The following is a 13,591-nucleotide window of genomic DNA, read 5'->3' on the forward strand; positions in this document are numbered from 1 at the left end:
CGCGGAGTGATACAAAATTGTGAAAGGGCGTTCCTGTAGCTATACCAGTGCAATATCTCACAGTTTTCTAAGACTTTTCATTTGCACTTATATATTGTTGCTCTTTTGTTAGTTTTGACTGCTTAAGTTTAGTTTAAATATAAAAAAAATAAAAAATACATTTAAATATATATCAGTGTTACTGTCCCAATGACAGCTTTTGTGACTTTTTTTCTGAGAGTGTATGATGGGGACATTCATGCATATCCGCTGGTGACTGAAATCAAGTCGCGTAGGCTGGTGGGTGGTATGCTGTTCCCTCCACGGGTGGCATCGTGACAAAACCGCAGTTTGCTCAAGAAGTGCAGTGTATTTTTACTGTCTCATTTAAGGAAATTCCGAGAAGGCGCTACAGAAGTTTTGAAAGCCAGTTCCTTCTGCATGACCATCTACACGAGGCAAGACACGCCCGCTCTTCTGCTAATGTAGTCACCGCATTTGAGTTATTTTTTCCATTGCTGTATTACTTTCAGTCATGGTAAGCAAACATATTCTTTTCTTTAATATTATAACTCAAGATTTGTTCCACGCAACCAGTTTTTTGGGGGAAACCCGTCGTGCATGCTTGAAGGACCATTATTAACAACTTCCCACAACATTTCTGTGTGGAATACCCGATAAAAGGTCATTTGAGCATGAGTTTTAAGTTTATGATTATTTTCATAACCTCAAAAAGTTGTACTTGCACAGAAATGGTTGCGTGCCGACTGATTCGCAACCTTGCTTTGTCATGTCTCTCTATGAAAACGGGAAATATGATAGCTGGTTGTTTTTGTGCTTGTTTCGTATCCCGATCTGTCACGAGGGATGAAGTCTGTGGGTGCGTTTTTGTTTGACGCTCTCTTATAGCTTATGATGAAAAACAGGAGTTAAGGTTTTTAATGTCGTTTCCAGGAACGCGTTTTAAACCTGCCAGACCTGCTGTCACGAAAACCCGAGATGAGCTCGTTCTATTTTCAATGGATTTTACTCTCAGCACTTTGGATTGCAGGTAAGAGTTCATTTTCACGTCGCTGATTAGGTGGGGTTTGTCCATTGTCGTGTTGAATTCATCTAGTGTTTATTGTGGTGCAAACAACGGGAAAGAATAAAGAATAAAGGTGATGCTTTTTCAAATGTGAAAATAAAGAGCCAAGTTTTTCTTATTTTAAGTATCATGCAAAATAGTTTTTTCTTTCAGTGCGTTCTTGAAATGCAGTGACTCAGATTAGGTAAATACTCTCTAAAAAATGCTGGGTTAAATACAACCCAGTGCTGGGTAAAATAGGGACAAACCCAGCAATTGGGTTGTTTTGACCCAACAGTTGGGTTACTACCCAGAAGGTTGGGTTAAACATTTAGCCCAACCGCTGGGTCAAAACAACCCGATTGCTGGGTTTGTCCCTATTTTACCCAGCACTGGGTTGTATTTAACCCAGCATTTTTTTAGAGTGTAGGCTATGTTAGCTATTCTTAGCAAAGATTATGAAGATATCAAAGTTTCATTTGCTGTTGTTACACAGGCCAATGTGTTAAAAACTTCACCGGTTCACCATTCACATACTGAACTAAAAAGCTTATCCTCAGCTGCGGTTACTGAACTTTTCAAAACCACCACCGCAGAATAAAAATGCTTACATGGGTTAAAAATAAGGTCAGAAGATATTCTCTTTTTTCTTTCAAAGCGGTTTCAGAAGCTACAAAGGTTGAGTTCGCTAAACAGACACTGGTATGGCAAGCCGTTTTCACATTTATTCCTTCACGGGATATGAATTCTTGATATCAACAATTCAAGTTTCACTAGTTGAAATGTTAATTCTTGATATCAGGAATTGGATTTTTACTAGTAACAATGGATATTTTTGATATTAAGAATTACATTTCCACTAGTAAAAATGTTCATTCTTGATATCAACAATTCAATTTTCACTAGTTAAAATACTAATTCTTGATATCAGGAATTACATTTCAACTAAAAACTATAATTCTTGATATCTGTAATTGTATTTTCACTAGTTAAATGTCACCATAGGACACCATTCAAATTCAGTTGTTGATATCAAGAATTGATTTCTTATAGTTAAAAAATTCCAATTTCACATATCAGAAATACAATTCTTATTAGTAAAAACCTTTATTTTTGATATCAGTAATCATGTGGTTACTAGTGCAAATGGCTATTCTTGATATCAACAATTTAATTGCCACTAGTGACAATATTCAGTTCTGATATCTGAACATGTATCTATGATATCAACAATTGGGAGGGTCATTTCTGATATCTAAAATGACTTTTGTTTTAGTAACAATCACATTCATGATATCAGAAATTAACATTGTCACTAGTGACAATTAAAGTGTTGATTTCAAGAATAGAGGTCTGTACTATAGTAACCATGTGATTACTGATATCAAAAATAAAGGTTTGTACTAATAAGGATTGTATTTCTGATACGTGAAATTGGAATTTCAACTATTAAGAAATCAATTCTTGATATCAACAATTGAATTTGAATGGCAGCCTATGGTGACATTTAACTAGTGAAAATACAATTACAGATATCAAGAATTATAGTTTTTACTAGTTGAAATGTAATTCCTGATATCAAGAATTGGCATTTTAACTAGTGAAAATGTAACCCTTTAGGCGCCAGGGATTTTTGGGGAAAATGCTGGATTTTGACATCAAGATTTCAAAAGCTTGTGGCTTGAAAGGGCTTAAAGATAGAGATCTACTGTAAATTAGAAAAATGTTGGGCATGACCGAAAGTTTATGTGGGGTGTAAATATACTCGTCTAATTTGCATATTATGACGTCATCAGAGTCAGAGTCATCATAATGTTCAGGAAATAATAGATATTGAATGGATGTTTGAACTTATTTGCATGTTGTTGTTTTTCTGTCTTTTTATCCTCATTCCAAATGATCAGAAAAGAGGAAACCAACAATAAAACAGGAGAATGTACTAAATTACCAACAGGCTCATCAAAGCGTTTGATCCAGTCCTGATACACTTAATTTCTCAAATAAACCCAGCCACCATTGTCATCGCTATTTCCAGCCCTATTTAGATCCAGATCACCCCTGCTGCCTCTACCACGTCTCCCGGCTCTCCCACACACAGCACGGTCACGTCTACCACCTCTTTGGGGCAGCTAGTGCTACTTCCAGCCCTATTTCTCCTACCCCTGCTGCCTCTACCTCTAGCAACAGCTCTCCTATGGACACTACGACCACGTTCTCCCCTGCCACCCCCATCCCCGTTGGGCAAAGGGTCGAAATGCTCACTTGTTTGTGCTTCGTGAACACTCTCGCCTTGCACGGCGGCACCATTGCGCTGCAAAGATGTACCGGGAGAAGCGCGATTATTAGACGACCGATCGTCATTTCCAAAAGACAAATATTCCCCTTCAGAGTCAGAATCGGCGAATAACATTTGCAACACATCCTCACGGTACAATTTTCTCTCACAAATCTCAATTTACTCAGACGCTCTGAACTGAACTGCTTTCGCATCAATGACACGATAGCTCACTTGCTCTGCTATTTCCCCGAACACTTTGAATAGGAATGTGACGTCATTTTGGTCTAGAATCGAAGTACTACATGTCTGCCATCTAGTGGTAGGGAATACAAATGTGATATTACACCATATTAGGAACCACAGTCTATTTTATTAAGTATGACGTCTTGTCGCAATTTTGCGACTTTGGCGCTTAGAGGGTTAATTGTTGATATCAAGAATTAACATTTTTACTAGTGGAAATGTAATTCTTGATATCAAAAATAGTCATTGTTACTAGTCCAATTAAAAGTTAGTGAAAATTGAATTGTTGATATCAAGAATTCATATACTGTGAAGGAATAAAAGTCAAAACGGCTTGCCATATCTCGGCAGGTGGTCTGAGTAGGCCTACAGTTCGCTAAAAACGTGCATTGTGAACACAAATCGGCCCGGGCTCACTTGATTTTTTAGTTCGCGAATTCCGATGTAGTTTGGTCATCGGATGTCTCCGTCCTAATCATCTGGTTAAAAATTGGCTGCTTTTTATGAAAGATCTCTAACTAATTGTTTTTGTAATTGTCTCTCTTTTTCTCTAACCCGGTTTACCTAAATTTGAAAAAACAACCACAATTAGAGTTGTTGTCTTTAAACAGGTAATTAGTCCCATACTAACAAAAATTATTTTAATTTTTTTCTCTTCAAGGGAGTCAGATGCACATCATAAATCGCAGGTCATATGTCATCAGTGCTGGTCTTGCATTTAGGATTGAGTGCAACGAAGAGAGTGAAATGCAGAATGTGAGTGTGAGCTGGAGCCTTGTTCCCAGTCGGAGTCTGGATAATATCAACGGAATAAACATTAACATCAACGAGCTCTGGTTTCTACCTGCTGACCTCTCCCACAGCGGATCCTACTCTTGTCTCAGCAGGTACTGATGCAGTTCTCAGAGTTGCTGATTTAGTTTTGAAACATATGTTCTGAACACTGAAGAACTTGTTTAATCACAATCATTTTCAGGTATCGTTGTTTTAGTCCACTTACATGTTGAAAATGCTAATTTGGTCATTCAAAATGGAATCAAATTATTTAACACTAAAACACTCTCTTAGCATTCACAAGTCTGAAATGAAATGACCAAAATGATCAGGATTCTGTAGTTCAAAACAAATGTCCTCCCCTTATTTCTAATGTTGTCAATGATTTCTCTGTGCATTGACGTTTTAAGTTCAGATGGTCATATGTTTAAACGGTTGTAGTTGTAATACATTGCATGATCTCATTGCTAGTTGTAATCACAGTTATAATACTTATCTATTCATTGTTACACTTTGAGCAAATATAATGCATTAAAACACACGACAAAGAACCAATTTCAGAACTACTCAAATATTATAATGCATTTCATCATTAGTTATTTTTATGAAAATATATACTGTATTACAACATACATGAATACCTTTAATGCATTATACATAAATGTTTCAAGCTAAATCTTACGAAAACCACCTTTGCATTATATGTTTTGTGTTCAATATTCCCTCTTTGCCGGTCTTTCATCACAAATGTTGTTCTATATGGCAGAAAAGGCAATGAAACCTGGGAAACAATATTTGAGGTCTGCGTTGAGAATAAAACATGCCCCCATGTGAACAGAAAAGACGAAGTAACAAGCACAAAGGAACTGTCTTGTTTCCTTCCTCACATCTTTGAGATAGACCCTCAAGCTCAAGTGACGTGGAGAAACGTAAGACATGAGCGTAAACAGAACTGAACCAAACAACTACTGCACAAGACCAGCATGCTGAAAAATAATCAAATTCAACTGACTTTAAAGCTGTAGTTCACCCAAAAATTAAGAATTGCCGAAAGTTTACTCGCTCTCAGACCATCCAAGATTAGGATGAGTTTGTTTCTTCATCAGATTTGGAGAAATGTAGCATTGCATCAGTGTCTCAGCAATGGATCCTCTGCAGTGAATGGGTGCCGTCAGAATGAGAGTCCAAACAGCTGATAAAAACATCACAATAATCCACAAGTAATCCACAGTCCATCAGTTAACATCTGGAGAAGACAAAAGCTGTGTTTGTAAGATTGTTTTAACTTCAAACCATTGCTTCCAGCTAAAATACGAGTTCATAATCCATAATAACGCTTCCTCCAGTGAGTCAGTGTTCTGGTGTGAATCAGGAGAGAAATCTGCACAGATCAAGCACAGTTTAAACAGCTCTAAACAAATATGTGTGTGGATTTTGATGTGAGAGACAACAGGAGATGGACTTTTTCACTGGAGGAAGCGTTATTATGGATTATGAACTCGTATTTAAGACAGTCTGAAGTTAAATGATTGAAGTCTGATGGATTGGTTTCTTACAAACACACAGTTTTGTCTTCTCCAGATGGTAACTGATGGATTGGAGTGGTGTGGATATTATTTGTGGATTATTGTGATGTTTTTATCAGCTGTTTGGACTCTCATTCTGACGGCACCCATTCACTGCAGAGCATCCATTGCTGAGACACTGATGCAATGCTACATTTCTCCAAATCTGATGAAGAAACAAACTCATCCTAATCTTGGATGATCTGAGTGTGAGTATCTGAATTTTCAGTTTCAGAATTTAAGTTTTTATTTTTCGGTGAACAACTCCTTTTAAAGCTTCTACTGTGGTTAAAATTGCTTTCATAAAAAGTTTTCGTTCTGCAAGACACCAAAACATTGCTGAAGTCATCATTCATATGTCAAGCATTGTGGGTTTGGGAGTTCCTTACATCCATGCAATTGTAACTTAACGCATTCACTTTCATATTTAAACATAGTCACTCCCAAATCTGTGCATGTTTGTACTTGTACACTGTAATTATTTTGTCTGCTAAAAGGTTTGTTTCTCTCTCTCTTTAGAACTGCCACCCACTCAATGTGACAAACAGTAAGGTTTTCCCAATAAACAGATCCCAGGACAAGGTTGGACTGTATACGTGCTTTGTGAACTTTACTTTTGGAGGGAAAAATTACTCTGCTGCCCAGACTACAGAAATCTACAGCCACTCTTCAGATTATGGTATATGACTATTCAAAATCTGAAAGGACCCTATAGGGCCACTATATTTCATTTCAGCTAGTAGATTTGATTTTTATTCAGTTTAACTTGATGTTCTAAAATATGTAAAACTGGAATAAAAATGAATACATACTATAGGCCTACAGACATAAAACAAAACGTATACAAATTGCAAAACCACACCACAAAATTATTAAGACTTTAACTGTACTTAGAATGAAAACAGAAAATATAATAAATTAAAAATATTAATAAAAACTACAAGTATCTCAATTATAGTAAAAGCACACTGCTTGGATTCCATTGAGGAAAACATCTAATGAACTACATTTTAGCACTATAAAGACACTTGAAATAAATATTGCGTTTTGCAAGTCTGTATAATTTTGCAATAAAGATATGGTTTAAAAAGATAAATGCTTTATTAATATCGACATTGGACCAATAGATGGCAGTATAGAGCTGAAGTGAAAATGTTCAGATTGAGAGTTTTTCTGTGGTTTGATCGTTAATGTGATAAATGTGTGTTTCATTACCAGTGGTGACAAAGCCTGAAATCATCTACCCAAAGCAAGAAACACAAAAAGTAACACTTGGTGAGTGATGATGAGGATGATATTTTAACTTCTGTCATCCAAGCTCTTCTGCTGCTCTATATGTGCATTGGTGTTAGTTCTTATGTGTTTTATAGGAATTGTTCACCCAAAATTAAAATTTGCTAACAATTTACTTATCCTCAGGCCATCTAAGATTAGGATGAGTTTGTTTCTTCATGGGAACAGATTTGGAGAAATGTAGCATTGCATCACTTGCTCTCCAATGGATGCTCTGCAGTGAATGGGTGCCGTCAGAATGAGAGTCCAAACAGCTGATAAAAACATCACAATAATCCACAGCCACATATTTGTTTGGAGCTGTTTTGGCTTGTAAACGCTGCTTGATCTGTGCAGATTTCTCTCCTGATTCAGACCAGAACACTTTTCACTGGAGGAAGTGTGATTATTATTATTATTTTGAATTAGCCTTTAATATTATATTTTCAGTTTTCATTCTTATATTTTCAGTTGTAGTTTTTTTCCTCCCAATTTACCTATTTTTCTTAGTTGTTTTATATATATTTGTTTTGCTCATTGCTGAGCAAATGATGGAATGATACATATATATATATATATATGTCCGTTTTAGTTTTTTATATAAAAAATCAAGTTCTTTTAATTTTAATACTTTTGTTTTATTTTATTTTATTAATATTTAGAATTTGTTTTAAATATAAAGAATCCATAAAGAATTTTATATTATGGATTATGGACCCGTATTTTAGAAACCGTTTAAAGTTAAAACGTCTTAATGCTGGATTTGTTTCAGCTTTTGTCTTCTCCAGATGTTAACTGATGGATTACTTGTGGATTATTGTGATGTTTTTATCAGCTGTTTGGACTCTCATTCTGACGGCACCCATTCACTGCAGAGCATCCATTGCTGAGACACTGATGCAATGCTACATTTCTCTAAATCTGATGAAACAAATCAACCTTATTTACATTTTGGATGGCCTGAGGCTGAGTAAATTTTCATTTTTGGGTTAATTAGTCCTTTAAGGCAGGCAATACCACGACTGAGGTGAGACCCTTGAGCAAGGCACCGAACCCCCAACTGCTCCGGGTGTGTGTGTGTGTGTGTGTGTGTGTGTGTGTGTTCACTACTCACTGCTGTGTGAGTGCACTTGGATGGGTGAAATGCAGAGCACAAATTCTGAGTATGGGACACCATGCTTGGCCACACGTCACGTCCTTTTCCCTTTCCTTTTTTCAGTTCAAGAAATGAATTGGAATTTCAATTCTGATTGAACCTGATGTACAAGTGCAATAACATTCATGTCATCACAGGTGAAAGTTGCACACTTAAGTGCAAAGCTCTCGTTGGGAAGAACGACAATGGAGAAACTTTTATTTACTGGTCTAGTGACTCTGAATCTCTTGATCCGACCTTCAATGTAAGCATGTAAGGACAAAAGAAACGTTTGCTCTTTATGCATGAATATTTTATATATAAAGAGAGCGAGTGTTTTATAAATGATGTGACTAACCACTGACTAACCTCATTTTATCAGCGTGAAAGAGGGCGATCGGGAGTACCTGCTGTCTGTTTTATACATCACAGAAGTCACAGAAGAATATTTCTACACTAACTTCACCTGTGCGGTTCAACACCCAGCAGGTTCAGATTTTGGAAAAGTCTTTCTTATTCCAGGTGGGCTCTAGTTTATCTTTTACTCTTGTATATTATTGTTTATGTCTGCTCTTTTCTAACCTGCTTTCTTGTCTTCTTTCTTCTTCTTACTTGTCTCTCCAGCGAGTCAGAATGAGCGTTATTACTGGATCGGTCTTGGTCTGGTGGCTCTGCTCATATTACTGTGTGCCGTGGTGTTTCTCTTTAGAGTCGATCTGGTTCTGGCTTACAGAACTGTTTGCTCGTCTGCTGCCGTAAGCAGCGGTATGTCTTTATCTCAGATTCACTTATTTTATTGACTCTGCTCTGTAGAGATGCTTTTAGAGATGCTGTAGATTGACCTTGATGACCATGCTTTAGTTTTAAGTAAACACAAAATGAAAAGAAGAAACATTAATATTTAATCATTTTTAATATGAAATATTATTATAATATTTACATTAGTAAATATTTATATAATTACTTATGTATTCTTTTTATTATTATTTAGTCCTATTTTTTGTGTGTGTTTTTTTTTTTGCATTGTGATATTGTTTCAATGACAGTTATGCACATTTTAAATAAATATATAATGAAATGAACTGAAAATTCAATGCCAAAATCTTAATGCTCCTAAAATAAGCTTGTGGAGAAAGAAAGACAGAAAGAAAGAAAGAGAGTGAGAGAGAGAGAGAGACAGAAAGAAAGAAAGAAAGAAAAAGTTATTTTTTGTGGTAAAATATGACTTGGACATGTTTGGCCAATGTTTCCCAGCTTTAATAAATATTTGTCATTCTTTACAAAATCATCACATTAAAGAAGATATAGAGTAGAATACTGACTGCAAACCTGCATGATTTTGTGGCAATATTGTGATGATTTTGTCAACAAACCAATTACAAATATTGTTGTTATTATTATTATTATTTTATTATTAAATCTTGGAAACATTGCCTAAACATGTCCAAGTCATATTTGACCTTAAAATTAAAAATAAAATAATAATAATCAGTGCACAATCAACAGGTGACAAAAACAGCATATCACTGTTTGAGTATCAGTATTTATTTTCATGATTACATAAAATAATTGATTTATTTTATTTTATTTTGTAATTAAAATAATTACATTGTGATTTTACTGTTATATTTGTATTGTTATATGTGACCCTGGACCACAAAACCAGCCATAAGGGTCAATTTTTCGAAATTGAGATTTATACATCACCTGAAAGCTGAATAAATTTGTTAGGATAGGACAATATTTGGCCGAGATACAAGTATTTGAAAATCTGGGGTGCAAAAAAAATCGAAATATTGAGAAAATCATCTTTAAAGTTGTCCAAATGAAGTTCTTAGCAATGCATATTACTAATCAAAAATGAAGTTTTTATATATTTACGGTAGGAAATGTACTAAATATATTCATGGAACATGATCTTTACTTAATATGATTTTTGGCATAAAAGAAAAATCTATAATTTTGACCCATACAATGTATTGTTGGCTATTGCTACAAATATCCCCCAGCGACTTAACACTGCTTTTGTGCTCCAGGCGCACATATTTTATTTTTGTAAGTGTTTATTATTATTCTCATGCTTTATTTAAGATGGCAAGTTGTACGATGCGTATGTGAGTTACCTTCATGGTGATCAGCACAGCTCATCTTCTGCGATGACGTTTGCCTTGGATTTCCTTCCGGCGATGCTGGAGGATCTTTATGGTTACAAACTCTTTATCAGTGGCCGTGATGAACTTCCCGGGGAAGGTAAACATCCTGTCACATGATCACACCACCACAGCTCTAATGACACAAAAACCTGTTCAAATAACCAATGCATGTTTGAATTAAATAACTGAAAATTCTTGATTTTAAAAATTGCAGAAAAATGTAAACACGTAAAAAAAAAATTTTTACAAAATTAAATGTCTCTGCAGCATAACACTCAAAAAATTCTTCATTTAAAATCAATGTATCTGAATTGCATATAAAATGTCCATGCATTTGGATTACACATTTTTAACAATCAAATAGTCTTAATTTGATGCATATTTGTCAGTCATACAGAAATGAAAGAGGGCACATTTCTGTAAGAGTACTAATAAAATGAATGTGTTTAAAATACACAATAACTAGCTTTATATATTTATCATCAATAAAACCAATTGTTTCAACCTCAGAAATTTTAACTAAATATTGCTTGTTCCACAGCACAGCTAATCATATTTTAACCGCGTTCATACTTTTGAACTGAATATATACATTTTTTCACGATGAACAGATTTATGATGATTTTAATAAATGCACTTTGAAAACATGATATTAATAAAATCAAATAGATGCAAATTGTTATTAAAACTTACCATTGTTTTGAGTGCATATGTTGCATTTATGTATGACTGAAAAATATGCATCACATTGTTTGTTAAAACTGTGTAATCCAGTGTTATTTTAGCATCATTGATATAATATTATAGTTTTCCTATTAATATTGTTATTAATATTATAGTTTTTTATTTTTTCATTTTAAAGTTTTAGTAATTTTGTTGTGTTTTTATCATTTTTATTTATATATATATATATATATATATATATATATATATATATGGGTCAAAGACGAATAAGGGTTTAAGCATAAAAACAATAAGTGTAATACTGCTTTAAATTGTTGTTGTTTTTCCCCAAAAAATGTAAAAAAATAAATTCCGAGCAAAAAATAAATATCATACATTTTTCCCCTGATTTACAGAAGAGACGCATTAAAATGTCATTCAGTGTAACCTTCTTGTCAGGCATATTTACAACAAAAATCAGTTTATGACATATTAAAAGACTAATTACTTTCACCCCAAATACTAATTAGTTGTCATTTAAAAATTTTTAAATTTGCCACTATCCTAGGTTTTGCCCATTTGTCAGTAAGAATTTAAAACACAATACAATTTAATATGCTCCCTTATTCTTTTATAAATATTTTAATATGTACACGTCAAAATAAGCATGTTGTTTGAATTTTTACATAAATATTGTGTTACACTGAATGACAATGTAACATTATTTCAACCAAATCTTAACATTTTATTCTCCAAAAACTTATTTGAAACCTTAAAAATAGACACTTTACTTACATTTCATGTGCTTTCTATGGACATAAAATCACTTTTGTACATTTCTTTTGATTCGGACATCTTAATGTCTTTGACCCATATATTTATATATATATATACCGGTATATATATATAGTTTATATTCATATATGTTTTAGTTAATGTAGTACATCAAGTAAAAATAAATTAAATTGAGAAGTTGTAATTAATTATCTTAATTAAAATGGCAACTAGCTGAATTAAAAACAAAACATTTATATTTTATTTCAGTTAATGTTTATTTTATTTTTATTTAAAAAAATAATTTTTTTAGTTAACTATGATTACCCTGGTCTAATCCAAATGGATTAATTCTTGAGTGTTTAATGTAACACAGCCATACTTAAAAACTAACTTTAATCGACACTCTTTTTTAGCGGTGCATGAAGTCATTGCTGACAGAATGAGCCGAAGTAGAAGGCTGATCATTGTTCTTACATCACAGAGCTGTGTGTCGCCTCAAACCGACACCACCAAGAGCCTTTTACCAGATAAACTCCCCATATCAGACCATGATGTGCAATTGAAAGAAACAACCACTTCCTTTGACCAAATATGGGCCGCTTACGAGCAGCGGGTGGGTCTCTATGATGCTTTAGTGAAGCAGGGTCTGAAAGTCATCCTGGTGCAGGTGGAGGACGGGGTTGAAGAGGCTCTGCTGCCCGAATCTTTGCAATACATCAGCCGCACTAAAGGCATCCTCAAATGGAGGCAGAACGCCAGTGATCGGGGGAACAGAAGCTTCTGGAAATACATGCGCTATCGAATGCCTCCAGCGAAGCGGCGGAAGAACCAAGAGCTGACGGTGCTTTGAGATCTCTTTGACACTCTACACAAGTACATGAACTCGTTATGAATGTGTATTGATTACACAAGTCAAGTGTGCTGCGAGAAACACAAGAATGCATACTGAGGGGCCGTTCACAAAGAATGTGTTTTTCTATTCCAGTGTGCTAGACCGTTATGCTCGCGTCTCACACATGAGTGCCGCGTTTTTAAGACGCCGTGTCAAGTGAAAATAATTTAAACCTTTCAGCGCCATGCAGCGCCGCTCATCAATGTCAGTTCCAAAGCAGTGGACCAATCAGAAGACCCGGGAGGCGGGGCAAGTGTTGCAAGATTTTGTTTACAGTAGGAAGTTGGCAAGTTGTGCTTTTTTAAGCACTATTCCTGAGCGCTGCCTCTCGCATATTTAAATGCAAAGATGTGTTCTGTGTGAACGGCCCCTTAGTATGCGAGCTTGCAATGCATGAGTGTGTGTACTTGGGTAGAGAAGTTTTGTTGCATTTGTGTGAAGAAACTTTGCCAAGTATCTAGTAACTGTGAAGAAAAAACAACAACAAAAAAAGACAGGTGATGCAAGTTAACAATGCAGGTCAAATGAACTGATATGTATATAGAAGTACATAGAATTTGCTTGTTTTTTCAGTGGAACTCTGTTTTTACCTCCATTATTTTTATATACTTTTTTTAATGCAGCATGTTAAACTAGTGCATATGCATTTGAGTATTTTGTGTTTACAGTTAAGCCAGGAGTTTCTACTCTTTTTATTTGTTTGTTTACTTTTCATTTTTTTCTCATTTGTTATTAATTATTATCATTCATATTTTTCTTAAGTTTTTTATATAAGAATAAATATAGCGAGCTTT

General features: G+C 34.7%; 1 protein-coding gene across 1 annotated transcript; it reads left to right on the plus strand.

The window, feature by feature from the left end:
• The first annotated feature begins 365 nt into the window (after nucleotides 1-365).
• LOC107567433 (interleukin-1 receptor-like 2) lies at nucleotides 366-13,468 on the plus strand. Its single transcript, XM_016253107.1, has 11 exons — nucleotides 366-517; nucleotides 934-1,030; nucleotides 4,228-4,453; nucleotides 5,107-5,269; nucleotides 6,425-6,584; nucleotides 7,124-7,180; nucleotides 8,471-8,585; nucleotides 8,695-8,834; nucleotides 8,937-9,077; nucleotides 10,404-10,562; nucleotides 12,319-13,468. Exons 1-11 carry the CDS (start codon nucleotides 515-517, stop codon nucleotides 12,753-12,755), a joined length of 1,698 nt encoding a protein of 565 aa, XP_016108593.1. The 5' UTR covers nucleotides 366-514; the 3' UTR covers nucleotides 12,756-13,468.
• The last annotated feature ends 123 nt before the right edge of the window (nucleotides 13,469-13,591 follow it).

The sequence above is a fragment of the Sinocyclocheilus grahami genome, unplaced genomic scaffold (assembly GCF_001515645.1).
Source record: "Sinocyclocheilus grahami isolate Dianchi unplaced genomic scaffold, SAMN03320097.WGS_v1.1 scaffold1158.1, whole genome shotgun sequence".
Taxonomy (NCBI): domain Eukaryota; kingdom Metazoa; phylum Chordata; class Actinopteri; order Cypriniformes; family Cyprinidae; genus Sinocyclocheilus; species Sinocyclocheilus grahami.